Raw genomic sequence first — 12,585 nt, 5'->3', positions numbered from 1 at the left:
AGTGGCTTGGTCTCTCCCTTTGGGTGTGGTGCCATACTGTGCCCCTAGTGACTGGCAGCACTCTCGGGACTCCTCTGATATAAAACTCAAGCAAATATCCAGGCAAAAGAATTCCACAAGCTCCCAAAAGATTATTGAGCACCAAGGCAACCCCCTTCATGCTGAACCTTCTCTCCACAACTTTAGAAAGCAGAAGTTCAAGCAGTCGCCTACACTACTCAAAATGCCAACTGGAGGGATTTTCTGGCTCTATTTTGCCTCTTGATCTTATTTATGATTCTTCTTTCTCCCAATTTTTCCCCCTAAAATATTTATCCATTTAACTGTCACAAAAAGCATGTGTTGTTTTTTTTTTTTAATTATAGCTCTGGTCCTCACACCCTGAGGCCCCTTTACAGAGGTCAAGACTGGGTTTGAATTTAGGTGACACAAGAGCAGGAGCTGGCGGACAGCATAGTGCCATTCCTGAGACCAAGGTGTGAACGGGCTAACTCAGTGTTCCCGTCTCCAAAGAATGAGACTCAAAATTAAAAAAGAGATTGGAATTATTTTATTTGTTCGGTCTACTGACTCAGTTTTTAAAAAAACATTTCTGTTGCAGTATCAAATAATCAGAGAATCTACCAAGACAATGATTAGCTGGAAAATAATGTCCCACCCTTCTCCAGTACCTCCATCCCGCCCTGAAAATTGCAAACCAATTTCAACTAGTTTTTTGTTTTGTGTCTGTAAAGGTTTTCTGCAATTTCTATGCATTTTATGAATAAATAATCAACATTCAATGAAGGCTCTTGCATAGTCAACAGGGTTTTTTTGACCCGATTGAAAGAAAGAGGTTTGGATTTTGTGTTTTTTTAACAGGTGTGCGACCTTGCGCTGAGCCTCCTCCTCACAGTTCCCTTGCTGCCACTCTTCACGTTTTTCACCCACGTGCCAAGCAAGCACTCAGTACTTCTTCATCTCCAGTTCTGCTGCTGATTTTTTGGCTTTCCGTTTTATGGAGACAAATTTGAATGCCAGCATGATGATGGCCACGCTTAGGACTATCCCAAGGACAAGAAGGATCCACTGGCCAGCAGCAGCTTGGCTATTTTCCAGAGACATCCCCAGGAAGCTGACTTTGGCCATAGGCTGATCTTGGACAGCTGGGAAAGAAAGACATTGGTTTAGATTGAGAAAATAGTGCTTCCCAGAAGGGTGGCATGTGTATAGAATGGTTTCCTAGTAATTCAGGAAATCTTTAGGTAAGCATAGAGAATCCCTGGTTGTGAAGTAATGAAGGAAGAACCAGTGATAAGCCGGGGTCTGTGGCATTGCACCAGGATCTAAGTTAGTAGGATCCTTATATATTGTCAGATTTACACATCTGTACCGATTTCATGCCTTCACGCGCTTCTAGTACATCTCTAAATATACATTTGCATGAAGAGTCGCTGCTGCTAGTGTTCACAATTTAAGAACATTTGTAAAGCAAATGACAGGGAGGATTCTCACTAGGGCTCCCACCACCTGGGGAGCCTCGGGACTTAGGCTGGCTGGGAGCGGATCTGCTTGAGTAGTCTGATAAGAGGGAAGTAGCTCAGAAAACATGATGAGGGAGTGAATAGGAAGAATATGGCGGTGACCCTGGAGTAGGTTGAGCGTGTTTGGAGAATGCATTTTTTGTTTTGCAAGTGGGAGGGGGGGGGGGGGATTGGGTGCTGCTGGCCCAATACATTTTTTTTGGCAGTATTCAAAGGCCTAGTGAATGGCAAGGTTACTGGGAGGGCTTTATCCGAGTGCATTCAGTAGTACTTTCACCTGCATAAGTGTCCCTAGATGCCTGGGTGGCATTACCTGTCTGGGGTTGCCCAGGTGGTTTTACCACTCTCTGGGCTTTTGAATATGGACTTCTTGATTGTTAGCAGTGAGTAGTGTTTGTTTTTCCCACTCACCCATCCCTATCTCAAATCTTCATATATAAACTATTTAATCTATTTTGCAAAATCCATAAAATGTTCATTGTGGATTTCAATTATACATTCAGAAAATAAAAAATGCAAATACTTATAAAATACAGCAAAATAAGAATATCAATAATATTAAAACAATAAAACATGATTAAATAGCATAAAACATCAATAACATAACACTGAGCACCTTTGAAAATTCAGCACATGCAACACTCTGAATTAAAGGCCTGACGGAGAAGCACAGCCTTTTCTAAATGATAACAAATTGGCCTCATTCTGCAACTGCTCAGGCAAAGCATTTCATAACAGAGGCGCTGCCACTGCAAAGGCTCTGGAACAGATTTCATACAATCTAGCTTTTTGTATTGAGCGTACAACAAACAAATTCTTAATCACTGAGTGTGATGTTCACAATGGGACAAATCTTTCTAACAGATTAGCAAGGCAATGAGTATCCTCGCTCTATCTAATCTTATGAACTAAAGTATACATTTTAAATACTACCTTCTGTTGATTTGGCAGCCTGGAGTAATCCTTTCAGTTAACATTGCACTGGTAATTATTCTCTGCTCTGCATTTTTTGCTAACTGTAAAACCCTCAATAATACTTTTGGCAATCCTTGATATACTGAATTTCAATTATCCAGTACATTTAAAATTAATGCTTCCATAATCAGTCTAAAATCATCTTTTCAAAAAAAAAATTTAAATGTTGTAACAACCATATTTTATATAAAATGGACCTGGCAACTCTTCTTATTTGAGGTTTAAGTGTTAATTTAGAATCAAGCATCATTCTGGAATTTGTTGCCAGAGGATGTGGTTAGTGCAGTTAGTGTTGCTGTGTTTAAAAAAGGGTTGGATAAGTTCTTGGAGGAGAAGTCCATTAACTGCTATTAATCAAGTTGACTTAGGGGTGGATTTTAAAAGGGTTACGCGTGTAACCCTTTAAAACCACTCCTGCGCATGCCGAACCTATTTTGCCTAGGCCCAGCGACGTGCGCATGTCCCGGGGCTTGAAAAAGGGGGCAGGGCGTGGGCAGGGTAGGGCGGTCTGGGGGCGGGACGGGGCTGGAGCCTCCAAGCACAGCGGCCATTTGTCGCTGTGCCAGGCATCGCGAGCCGGCCATCGGCCGGCACGCGCAACCTACGCCTACCCGGAGGCAGGCACAACTTCTAAGTTAAAGGTAAGGGGTAGGGCTGGGGAGCGGGTTAGGTAGGGGAAGGGAGGGGAAGGTGGGGGGGCGGGAGGGAACGGAGGAAGGCTGCGTGACTCTGTCACCCCCTTGCAACCCCTTGCACGCGCTGACCCCGGATTTTATAACATGCGTGCGACTGCGTGCGCATGTTATAAAATCAGGCGTAGATTTGTGTGCGCCGGGTTGTGCGCACAAATCTACGCCCGCACCTAAATCTTAAAATCCGGCCCTTAGAGAATATCCACTGCTATTACTAGCATCAGTAGCATGGGTTTGAGTACTTGCCAGGTACTTGTAGCCTGGATTGGCCACTGTTGGAAACAGGATGCTGGGCTTGATGGACCCTTGGTCTAACCCAGTATGGCATGTTCTTATGTTGTTATGTTCTCCCAAATCTCTAATCTCTTCTGAAATAGGTAACATTAGACTGCCTAGGGTAAAAGACTTCACATGTACAGGTTGAGGTCCCCTCCCAAGGCACAAAAGTATGTCTTCTGTAAATTTAGTATAACGCCACTGGCTGATATCCATGAGCCAAGGGCTTTAAAACAGTGTTTTAATAATGTGTGATGGAGTGTATGACCCCAGGCTGAGAACCATAGAATCAATGAGGGAAAACGCAAGAGGGAGGGTGAAGAGAACCAGCCTTTTGTTTCTTCCACCAAGAGAGTTCAGAAAGCAGTTGCAGCTGTGGGAAGGGGGCAGGCCGGATGACTGGGCCAATCAGGGGAGGGGCCTAGGACCTATAAAAAGGGATCCTCGGGCAACATACTTCAGTCTTCTTTGAGAGGCTCAGAAGGTAACAAGGTCTTCCTGTGGAAAGAGCTCATGGAGCAGTAAAGACTGGCCAGATCAGGAATCTTGACCTTCTAAAGAAAAGAGCAAGGTTTGCTGACATTTATTTTCCTTTGGGATTTTGTTCTTTCCTTTTCTGTTTTGATTTGCTGAAATTGCTACCCAGTGAAACAACCAGGTGGTAAGACTGTGTTAAGCCTTGGGTTTCCGGTGGCTCCATGGATAAGAGGCCGACTGTGGAGAGGGGGGGTTTGTCCAGGGCAAGTCTCAAGTGGAAGGGCACTTGAGACTTGCCCTGGACAAATAAATTATTATCTGTGATCACAAAGAGGGCTGCGAAACCCATTAGGTGCGCTTCTAGAAGAGAGAGACAGGTAGCGAACCCTGGGACCGCATCACATAATGCCTCAGGAAGACTATTACGTGGCAAATAAAATTTAATGTAATTTGCATAAACAATACTTTAACCTCAAAAATAATACTTTACATAGTGGTTGTAGATAAATATTAAACAGGCTGGCAGATAACAAGGAACTCTGCAGAAGCCCTGAATTCAACATTTTCAAAGTCAAACAGTTATTTCCCAATCTAACTTGCTGCGTTTGATTTTTCCAAAAAAAAAAAAAACCCATCAGCTTATTACTGTACCATCAGGCCCAATAGATCTCCCAAGTAGGGGTTAGAGTTCATGTGGCATGGTGTCAAAGGCGCAGAGATGTCGAGCAGGACCAACAATACTGAAAGTCATCTAAAATATTGCTGTCAGTTAGATACTCATCCAACTGCAACAAAATCAATTTTCCTAATAGTTTGGCTAAAGTCGGCAAGTTAGATATTGGAGAGTAATTGGACATAATCTTCTGGGAATCAACTGCATTCTTAATTACAGAGCAAACCACAGCTCCTTTTAAGGAGTCGGGTACCAATCCTTCTGACATAGAAGCTTTGATCAATTTTTTTAGTGGGCTTATCTGTAAGTTCTTTTAGACTTTGTACAACCCAGAAAGGACACAGGTCCTGCATAAAAAGTAGACCTCAATTGACCAAGCAATTTAGTAAGCTCTCCAGCATCCTAAATGTCTCCCATTCCTCGCTGGGTTTGTTCAATGGTGTACGCTGTGGTACCAAAATCTCATCACAGGGCATACTGGATTCTAGCAGTTCAACTTTTTACAATAAATATTCAGCTAATTCCTCACAATCAATTTTGTCCCCATTGAAATTGCCCAAATTAGGGGGAAGAGAGATATTTGGAAAAATAGGAATCAATTATTGCCTTGGAAAGAGCAAAATTAATCCTCACTCTTGGAAAGAAATAATAGGCCATTGGCAATAGAGTTAACAATAAACCAAGTAAATTTATAATTAATCTTTAAATAATAATTTAAAAACAAAATAATGCAGAGAGCAGTGAGATGGGGCTACCTGGTCTTTTGCAGCGTGCCACATGTTGAATTATCTGCTTTTTGGAGAGAAGCCCTACATGTGCCCCTGTTGCACAGAGGTCCTAGCACTCAGAACGTGTCTGATCTCTGGAGGAGCTGAGAAGAACAGACAGGTACCTAGAGGAGACATTTAAGGACCTAGAGCTGTCCCAACTCTAGTCTAGCAGTCCTTGTGCTGCTTTGGAAAAGCAGTCTCCAGAAAGGAGATCTGTGAAGGAAATGATCCTGTAACTAGGACATGCATTCCAGGTAATGAGTTATTCTCTTGCACTGACAATATGTCTCCAGAGATGTGTCTCCAGGAGAAATGGATGGGACCATCATTATTAATGGTGATTCCGTCATTAGAAATGTAGCTAGATGGATGCCCGAAAAGACATGAGGATCCCGTGGTAACTGGCCTGCGTGGTGCAAAGGTTGTAGACCTCTCGTATCACCTTGATAACATTTTAGAGTGCTGGGGAGGTGCTCTCTGTGGTGGTATGTGTGGGTATCAATGATATAAGAGCGTGCAGGAAGCAGGTTCTTGAAGCCTAATTTAGAGCTTTAATAAAGAGATTGAAGTTCCATGTGCAGGACCCTAGAGGCTTGCTGAGCTCTAAAGTCTCAATCGCATTCTTGTCACTCTCACTGTGTCACTGAGATGACTCCTAATATTCACACGCTCTAATCCCTTCTCTGTAACTCTGACTGTATCATGGAAACCTCACATTTAGGGGCTCTGATTGCATCTGTGTCACCACAAAGCTCAAACCTATTTTCAAAATTAGACATCTAAATGGCAGACAAAATTTAATGTTGACAAGTGCAAAGTGATGCATGTAGGGAAAAAAAATCCAAATTATAGGTACACAGTGCTGGGTTCCATACCAAAAATCACCACCCGGGAAAAGAATTTTGGAGTCCTTATGGACAATATGTTGAAATTCTCAGGTCAGCGTGTGGCGGTGGTCAAGAAAGCAATCAGAATGTTAGAAATGACTTGGAAAAGAATGGAGCATATCGTATTGCCTCTGAATTGATCCATGGTGCTACAGGACCTGGAATATTGGGTGCGGTTGTGCTCACACCATCTCAAAGACATAGCAGGGCAACAGACATGATGGTGGGGATGGACTGGCACAGCTTGGAAACGAGACGGATGAGAGGGGGCAGGATAGAAGTTTATAAAATCATGTGTGGGGTGGAACGGGTAAGTAATGGACGGCTATTTACGCTTTTAAATAATACAAAAGTAAGGGAATCCTCCATGAAACTAACAAAATCAGCAGATTTAAAACTAATTGTAGAAAGTATTTTGTCACTCAATACCAATCAAGTTGTGGAAATTGTTGGCAAAGGATGTGGTCAAGGCATCTAGTATATTGGGGTTTTAAAGGGTACTGAACAAGTTCCTGGAGGAAAAGTCCACAAACAATTATTAGCCAAGAAAATGTGGTCCCTGGGAGTGAGTAAGAAGAAATGGCTCTACTATTGGGAGTGGCCAGATACTTGTGAACTGGGTTGGCCACTCTTGGAGACAAGATGCTGGGCTTAGTGGGTCTTTGGTCTAACCCAGCATGGCACATCTTATGACAGCAGGACTAGAAGGCAGAAGACCTCGCAGAGAACCAATACTGGGAAGCAGAGATTATGCAGGAGTGAGCCAGCCAGGAAGAGGAGCAAGGGTGACATAAGTCGCCGAGCAAAGGAGAATAGGTAGAGAAACTATATCATGCTCTGTATGTACAGAATCTCCCTGTATTGTATATTTGGTTGTGTCACCAATCAATTAACTGTTAATTCCCAAAAATTCTGAAGCATGCATATTAATAATTATATTAGTAGTTATTTTTTATTTGCATAGTCATAAAGCACATTAGATTTTGTTTGAAAGGAAAGCCCTATCATCCCTCAGAAACCTGCATGCACTGTGTACGACCCTGCTGGGTTTGGCTTAATGCGCTAGCTTGGGTTGTTTCCATCAGTGCGAGTTATAGCCCTTGTCATTTATTGCTCCCTGCTAGCTGTAGGTTTTCCCACTATTAATTATTCTTTCCTGGTGGCAATGTGCTAGACTAGTATAGGGCATGAGATAGAGGAAAGACATTTTAGACGAAGTGGCCTCAAACTTTTCTGTGAGTTCCAGATTCTACCTACAACAATCCGTGTCTTGGAGAACAGCAACCAACGTTGGGCTCTCTGCCTCCTAATATGGCAGCTCAGTGTCAAGAGGAAGGCCTCCCAGCTGTAGCCGTGTCTAGCAAACAGGCTCATTTTTTAAGTGCGATGTGGCCTTATCGCATGCGTTAGGGCCACGCGATAACTACTGCATCACGGCCGTAAGATTAAAATTAGGGAAAGGGGCGGGGGGGAAATCTTTTTTTTTTTTTTTTCTTCTTCTGGTAGCGCTGTGGGTCATAATGTGTTAGACAAAATTGTTGCCAGTAGCACTGGAAATAACGCCACCTTTTATGGTGGTGTTATGGGGGGCAATAGTGTGCGCCGTGCCGCAACCACAGCAGGCAGAAACGCACCACCGCAATGCAGCCGAGTGCACATTATCCTCCCCCCCCCGGCCCTTTTTTTTTTTTTCGCGAGTCATCATTCTGCTCTAATCATCGCAGAACGACGAATCAAACCCCCGCCCCCGGTAAGCTGGTTATATACACACAAAGTCCAGTCAGAGCACTGCTAGCTGAAGCTAAGTCCACTTTCTGCCCTGGAGTGATCTGTCCATTCCCTGCCCCATCCCCCGTCACCAGGAATGCACTGACCTGGGCTCCAGTTGTACTCGGGCCAGCCCAGGTTCTCCTTATTCTTTCTGTTCTCTTCAGCCAGCCAGTTTGTTAAGGGCTTAAAATAGTTCATCAGTGCATCAGCAGACATATTGGGCTGGCCTGTAATCATTTTCATGGCCTCTGGCCAAGGCTTGCTAAAGCCAAGCTTCATAGCGTCCCTGTGAAAGAAAAATATCCTTATCAGTCATTTGCTATGCCATGTCCACTGTGAGCGTGATACTGTATATTGTATATCGGTCATTTGCTGTGCCATGTCCACCGTGAGCGTGATACCGTGTGTTGTATCGAGGCGCTTTAATGCACACATACAAGAGAACAGTCTATGGACCTAGAGGCCCACATTCAGAGGGGGCTCAGGGCCAACATTTAGGCATCTATACTCAGCCACCTCTAGGCACTTTAAATTTGGGCATAGGAGCCTAAAACTGAGGTTCCTAAATTTAAGCTCTGGAAGTCAGTGCCAAATACCCAGCTTCACTCCTCTGACCTAGTCCCCCTGGCCCTGCTGACTTTTAAAGCACCTCAGTTGAGGTGCCTCATGAATTCAGGTGCCCAGATGTATTTATTTCCACATTTCTGGCTGTTTTTAAGAAGGGACACTTTAACTTGATTGTATATTTCTCACATACTCAGCTTGGCGAAGAGACAGCAGAGGGGGGGGGGGATATGATAGAGGTCTATAAAATGATGAGTGGAGTGGAACGGGTAAACACAAATCAGTTGTTTACTCTTTCACAAAATACAAAGGCTAGGGGACACAGAATTAAATTACTAGGTGATACTTTTAAAAATAATAAGAGAAAATATATTTTTTTTTACTCAATGCATAATTAAGCTCTGCAATTTGTTGCCAGAGGATGTGATGAAAGCTGTTTAGTGTAGCTGCATTTAAAAAAGGCTTGGAGAAGTTCCTGGAGGAAAAATCCATAAACCATTATTAAGGTGGACTTGGAAAAAATCCAGTGCTCATCTCTCGGATAAACAGCATGAAATCTATCTACCTTTTGGAATCCTGCCAGATACTTGTGACCTAAATTGGTTACTGTTTGAAACAGGATACTGGGCTTGTTTGACTCAGCATGACAAATCTAACATTATTTTTTCCATATTATCATGAAGAAATTATACTGCCTAGCTATGCCATCGAGCCAACCTACAGCACACACACACACACTACGGACATCATGACTTCAAGGATTTACATACAGCTCATCTTTTTATTCTACTTGTTTGAATGACCATGTAACTAACATGGCGTGGTCATGTGTAAGTAATAATCCATGCCAGAGGCTGCCATGCTGTCCCAGAGCTGCAGCTCCATGAGAGGGCACGTCAGGGAGTCCCAGAACTGCTCTCCGTTCCCTCGGATCTCTCGCATTTTGTACTCACGCGAGGAGTTTTCCAGCCTCCAGCGACTGATAGATGTCACATTTGTGCAGTGGCCCCTGCTGGTTGGCTGCTTTGCAGAGCGCCTCGTGGAACTGAAACTGGATTACAAAACTTACGAAGTATCTGCAGAGGACAGAGCAGATCACAGCCATCAATTAGAAACCACTTTCTTTGTAAAACGTTTTTTTTTTCCCTAACTGCTTACATTATGTTTCACTGTTAAGAAAAAACCTTAAACCATAGCGTGTATGTATATATGTATGTATGTGTGTGTATATGTATATATATATATATATATATATATATATATATATATATATATATATATATATATATATAATAAAAAGACTGCTGACATATTTTGGAGCTGGTTATCAGAGTGCTACAAAAGCCTGGAATGGACCTCAGTGGCAGCTGTTATGGTTATGGTTAACTCACCTTACTGAACTAAAGAACCTCTTATGAGGGTAGCACTGCTGTTTGTGCTTTCGTTTTCACTTGAATTCTCCTCCCTCTTTAACCAATGTTCTACCCTCAGCTCATAAACCTTTGAGAGCTCTCTTCCAGCATTCGAGTGATGTAGTAAAGCATCTGGGCGTGAGACTTTCGTCATTCAGTGCCAAGACTAGCGCTCTGGTTTTCCAGCAGAAGCTCCACTAGCTGTAGTGGTAGTGATTACATTACGCGCCCGTATTGTGCAGGGTGCCTGTCCCTGCCAGGCTCTTACCCACCTGAGGGGTGAGGCAGTCGCCTGCAGCCATGGGACAACCCATGCCACGATGCACCCTGCCGCTGAAGCCTAGTAAAGGACCATAGGAAGCTGCTTTGAAATGAACAAGGGGAGGAGACAGAGGGCACTGTCAATTCAAGGAGGAAATGGATGGAGAAGCACCAGTGTCATACGTACCTAACATAGGGCACGCTGGCAGGAACATGAAACTTTGCACCGGGATCAAAGTCGCTTTCTGATCTTGGAACAGGTGGGCACACTCCCTGGTACTTCAGCCTGCACAGAAAGCAACAAAAAGCTGAGTTAATGATTCGGGTAGCGGTGCAAACCAGCAGGATGCTGCTGGCATCCAAGCAGTAATTAATTAATTACGTGCCTGGAAAGAATTCCCCAGAGCAGCCTCCACTCCAGGCCACGCTGTAACAGAAAGCCATGCAAAGAGTTAATTAATCAAGTCATTTATTATGCAGGGAGGAAGAGCTATTCATTTTCCTAATTGCATATTTCTTTTGTGTCCTACTTCTCTGCCCTTATTACAGATTTAAAACATGGGTCATCAATTATAAATCAGAATGGAGATGTAGCTTCCAATCCCAGCCTGTGCTTCCATTTTAGGAGCGCTGGGATAGATATTCTGGTAACCTGGCCATTCAGCCAAGCCTTCTTCTGAGCTCTACACTCCAACCCATCTTACTGCTAGGAATCCTCCCTTACAGCCGAATCAGTACAGTGCGCTCCGGTGGCGCGCACTGTTAACTTGCATTTGGACGAGCGTTTTTGACGCGCTAGCTTTACCCCTTATTCAGTAAGGGGTAATAGCGCGTCGAAAACGCACAGCCAACCCCCCCCCCCCCCCCCGAAACTAATAGTGCCCGCAACATGCAAATGCATGCTGATGGCCCTATTAGTTATTCCCGCGCGATACAGAAAGTAAAATGCGCAGCCAAGCCGCACATTTTACTTTCAGAAATTAACGCCTGCCCAAAGGCTGTGTTAATTTCTGCCGGTGCTGGGGAAGTGCACAGAAAAGCAGAAAACTGCTTTTCTGTGCACCCTCCAACTTAATATCATGGCGATATTAAGTCGGAGGCCCCAAAAGTAAAAATTAAAAAAAATTAAAAATCGGCCCGCGGGTCGGAAGACAGATGCTCAATTATGCCAGTGTCCGTTTTCCGAACCTGTGGCTGTCAGCGGGTTTGAGAACCAATGCCGGCAAAATTGAGCATTGGCTGTCAAACCCGCTGACAGCCGCTGCTCCTATCAAAAAGGAGGCGCTAGGGACGCACTAGTGTCCCTAGCGCCTCCTTTTACCGTGGGCCCTAATTTGCATAGGCCACCCTCCTGAATCGCGCACCCAGGAGAGTGGCCTGTGCGCGCGCCGGGAGAGCAGGCGCTCGCCCGCTCTCCCACGCGTCTTTCTGAATCGGCCTGTGAATTAGGAAAACATTAAAGTCCTTTTATGTGCTGTGCTGTGCTGTGTTTACTTGGTGCTAGGTATCCCGCTGTCTAATTTTGCATTGTTCAGTTTCCACTTTTATGTTCCTGTGTCTCCTCGCCACGCAGACACATGGGCTGCTTTTCACATCTTTCTCTGTAATCCGCCCTGTGCCTCTCCTAGGAAAAGGCAGACTCTCACATGGAAATAAAGAGGCAGTCTCTGGCTTTCCCACCACTCCTTTGTACTTGTCCTGTGCTTTCTTGAACTGCGGTGGTTTTTGCACCTATCACTTCCACTCGAAGATTGCTCCAAGCATCCGCCACTCTTTTTTTTTATGTGGGGACAAAATATTTCCTGATTTCACTGCTCAGCCCAAGCCTTTGCAGTCTAAGGTCATGACCACTACTTCTATAACTTCTTTTTCTCCAAAAACAAAAACTGTTTGCTTTTACCAGCCCATGGGCTAAACTACTCTTTTGGAAAATGTTCTTAAATCAGGGACTGAAGTCTATGTAAATGACACAAAACAAGTCCATCCCGCGCATACTGAAAATAGAGAGGCCGCCGATCAGACGGATTTTCAAAGCAGTTACGCACCCAAATGTAACAAACTATTGTAGCAATTTTTAAAAGCCATTTACTTGGGTAAAATGCACTTATGCAAGAAAATCCTACGGGCGATTCGGTGCATAGATTATAGCAATTTTCAAAAGCCCATTTACTCGTTTAAATCCCAGTTTTACGTTGTAAATGCTTTTTAAAATCGGGCCCAAAGTGTGCACCGTATAAGAAGGGAGGGTCAGATGCCAAGCTGCAGCGGGGCTACAATCAGGACCTTTCAATCATTTTCCCCCCTC

At 44.0% G+C, this 12,585-nt stretch overlaps 1 protein-coding gene across 2 annotated transcripts in view; it reads right to left on the bottom strand.

The window, feature by feature from the left end:
* Positions 1 to 527: 527 nt before the first annotated feature.
* Positions 528 to 12,585, bottom strand: part of ACE (angiotensin I converting enzyme) — a 79,373-nt gene continuing 67,315 nt past the window's right edge. For both annotated transcript variants that reach the window (XM_029573561.1, XM_029573562.1), the window contains exons 22-25: positions 10,468 to 10,566; positions 9,561 to 9,683; positions 8,148 to 8,329; positions 528 to 1,145 (exon numbers count right to left, since the gene is read on the bottom strand). In XM_029573561.1, the coding sequence (XP_029429421.1) occupies positions 946 to 1,145; positions 8,148 to 8,329; positions 9,561 to 9,683; positions 10,468 to 10,566 (604 nt within the window). In that variant the 3' untranslated portion in view covers positions 528 to 945. The remainder of the gene's footprint in view (positions 1,146 to 8,147; positions 8,330 to 9,560; positions 9,684 to 10,467; positions 10,567 to 12,585) is intronic.

Source organism: Rhinatrema bivittatum, chromosome 12 (assembly GCF_901001135.1).
Source record: "Rhinatrema bivittatum chromosome 12, aRhiBiv1.1, whole genome shotgun sequence".
Lineage (NCBI taxonomy): Eukaryota > Metazoa > Chordata > Amphibia > Gymnophiona > Rhinatrematidae > Rhinatrema > Rhinatrema bivittatum.
This window is presented reverse-complemented; position numbering and strand designations above follow the sequence as displayed.